Below are 3,339 nucleotides of genomic sequence, written 5' to 3' on the forward strand. Positions count from 1 at the left end.
AATGAATTAACCCGTCCAAGCACATACGAACATTTAGGCTGATACTCATTAGTCGTGGACAGCGTACGTATACAACGGTCACATCTGTAAGGGTACAAATACAGACGCTCCACCCAGACACAGTGACACTTATCCGAAAACCTGCAATACCGAGGTACCAACTCCTTCAGGAGTGGGCCTGAGGTGGGCCTGAGCCCCGGTGCTGTCAGCGAGGTCTTGGAGGTATTAAGAATGGGAAGGCGAGGCTCTCAGGAAGGAGGTAGGAGGTGACTCTGGTCTCACCACAACAGCCCTTTCGAGGGCTTCCTTAACCAGCTACCCGCAATATACGACCTCTGCTATATACTCACCCTACACTCCTCTCACCCTACAATTCCTTCATCCTACACAACACTGGCCCCGCCGTACCCTCATGCTACACACCCCTAACCCTACACTACCCTAGCCTACACACCCTACACAAGCCTCGCCCTACACACCCTGCCAGCATGTCTAGGCCAGGACCAGAGTCTCGTGACCATGCCGGGATATATTTTACACAGTCTACCTAGCGAATACCTGCACTCAGGAGACGGCGCTCCCATGCAATATCAGTTATCCTAATAAAGAGCTCACTAACCTCCTTCATGCTAGCGAGTCTAGCTTCCTAAGAACACTTAGGAAGGTCCAAGAATGTCCTAGCATAAACTTGCCCTCTAAAAATCACTATAGAGAATGGTAACCTTCGATCTAAACTCGATTCTTGTTTATAAATCAAGTATCCTGAAAGGCTACCTTGATTCACAAATTACCAATTATTTCCTAATTGGTTCGCACGTCACCGAAGGAGTGTGGCGGTCGCGAACGTAGGCCCCGCGATGCCGAACGTAACCTAGAGGGGCATCAGGTACGGTCCATAAAGGCGAACCTTTGTCCTTTGGAACTTGTCGTGGAAAGAATAACGGGATAAGACGAGCAGAGATTTTCCACATTCCGTGATGGCTAAACTTTCCCAGAAGAGGCGCGGGGGGAGAGAGAGAGAGAGAGAGAGAGAGGGGGTCGCCCCCAAGGGTCGCCGCCATAAACTACCTATCAGCCATCTCCGTCAAACAACTTGTTACTACAACTCGGCCCTGTTCAGGTAGTTAAGATATCTAAATTGCCCCAAACAGACTCGGTGAGACTGGTCAGCCATGAGAGCCGATACCATCTCCACTACGCCCGCTGCCCACTTTGTCCCCATCATCACACTACACTGGTCAAACTTCCTCCCTCACACGCTCTCCCTCTCACTATCTCACTCTCACTCACTCACTCTCTCTCTCTCTCTCTCTCTCTCTCTCTCTCTCTCTCTCTCTCTCTCTCTCTCTCTCTCTCTCTCTCTCTCTCTCTCTCTCTCTCTCTCTCTCTCTCTCTCTCTCCATCATTGCAGACTATAAGTCAAACTTCCGCCTTAACACACACTTACTGACTCATTCACTCTCTTCATTATCCGCTACTAGCCATCATACAGTGTGGTGTCTGCTCAGTCATCTTCGTAAGCCAGTTTTCCCACAGTCGCTTCCCCTCACCCCGTGCTGGGAGCCTTCCACGCTGAACTCTTAACTCCAACACTACTGCACTTTATGCGTATCTCTTTCTAAACACATTTATTGCCATATTACTCTTTCCGGTTCCCGCTCACAGCCTAATTCAGGTCTGGGAAGGTGGGGTGAGGCGTCCCAACAGAACTCTGACCCTTTGCGAAACTCAGGTTGGCGGAGCCGCATCCTCAGCACAAACACACAATTCCGCAGTGTTGGAAGCAGGAGGAGCAGCAGCAGATATCTATTCAGCAGCCTCAGCACTGGTATGCCAGTGTGCAGCTGAGCGACACGCCAAGATCAGATCAGTTTCAGCCGTGGCCCTTCACTCACTCACTCACGATAGCTATTTACGTGGCCCAGGAGAGGCTTGTATATTTTAGTAATAAAAGAGGAAAAGGCCACAGGTGTTTTATGCTGCATTCCTTCCCACTGACAAGCAAACCACAACCCACCCATTAACATCAGCACAAACAGACGCGTCCTCAGCGGCAGCAGCCCAACCACTTGGGCTGGACGGTAGAGCGACGGTCTCGCTTCATGCAGGTCGGCGTTCAATTCCCGAATGTCCAAGTGGTTGGGCACCAATCACCCCCCACCCCGTCCCCATCCCAAATGCTTATCCTGATCCCTTCCAAAGTGCTATAAAGTCGTAATGGCTTGGCGCTTTCCCCCTGATGACTCCCTCAGCAGCAGCAGCAGATGCCTCTAAGCACCCACACACGCATCCACAACGGGACACCAGCGCTGGTTCTCTTTAAAACGTCATAAAGGAGAAACATTTCCGCATGGAGTCACAGTCCAGTAGTGAGTACAGACGAAATGCAGTTTCGTGCACACACATACACATCGCCGCCGTTAGTCTCACCTGTACGAACACAATTACTCAAGTGTCCATCATAAGAGAGCCCTTTAAGATATCAACATCTCACAGGAGCCATGAATATCAAACACCACCAACGGGATAGCACTGACCGAAGGCTCGCATCAGCATGCCTGCCGCGCCTCCCCGCCAGACTTATCATACCAAAACACAACCACAATTGCCCGTCAGCCAAGGCCAGGGACGAGTTCCCATTATCATGATGATGAACCAGCCAGCGTCTATCCGACCTGACGCCACACCTTAAGCGTCAGCGCCAGGCCACCAGCTCGTATCACACCCATACACCCCCACACCCACAGAGGCGCCCACAGTATCAACAGAGGCGCTCATAGTATTAACAGAGGCGTCCACAGTATCAACAGAGCCGCCCACAGTATCAACAGAGGCGCCCACAGTATCAACAGAGGCGCCCACAGTATCAACAGAGGTGCCCACAGTATCCTGGTTGATGGGGTTCTGGGAGTTCTTCTACTCCCCAAGCCCGGCCCGAGGCCAGGCTCGACTTGTGAGAGTTTGGTCCACAACAGAGGCGCCCACAGTATCAACAGAGGCGCCCACAGTATCAACAGAGGCGCCCACAGTATCAACAGAGGCGCCCACAGTATCAACAGAGGCGCCCACAGTATCAACAGAGGCGCCCACAGTATCAACAGAGGCGCCTACAGTATCAACACAGGCTCCCACAGTATCAACAGAGGTGCCCACACCACCAACAGAGGCGCCCACACCACCAACAGAGGCGGCCACAGCACCAACAGAGGCGCCCACACCACCAACAGAGGCGGCCACAGCACCAACAGAGGCGCCCACACCACCAACAGTGGCGCCCACACCACCAACAGAGGCGCCCACACCACCAACAGAGGCGCCCACACCAACAACAGAGACGCC

At 52.6% G+C, this 3,339-nt stretch overlaps 1 protein-coding gene across 1 annotated transcript in view; it reads left to right on the forward strand.

Moving 5' to 3' along the window:
- The first annotated feature begins 2,896 nt into the window (after window positions 1-2,896).
- The window catches only part of LOC138372803 (zonadhesin-like), a 597-nt gene continuing 154 nt past the window's right edge, over window positions 2,897-3,339 (forward strand). Inside the window, exon 1 of the mRNA XM_069338460.1 lies at window positions 2,897-3,339. This exon is cut by the window's right edge and continues 154 nt beyond it. Coding sequence (XP_069194561.1) covers window positions 2,897-3,339 — 443 coding nt within the window.

This window comes from Procambarus clarkii, chromosome 40 (genome assembly GCF_040958095.1).
Source record: "Procambarus clarkii isolate CNS0578487 chromosome 40, FALCON_Pclarkii_2.0, whole genome shotgun sequence".
Taxonomy (NCBI): Eukaryota; Metazoa; Arthropoda; class Malacostraca; order Decapoda; family Cambaridae; genus Procambarus; species Procambarus clarkii.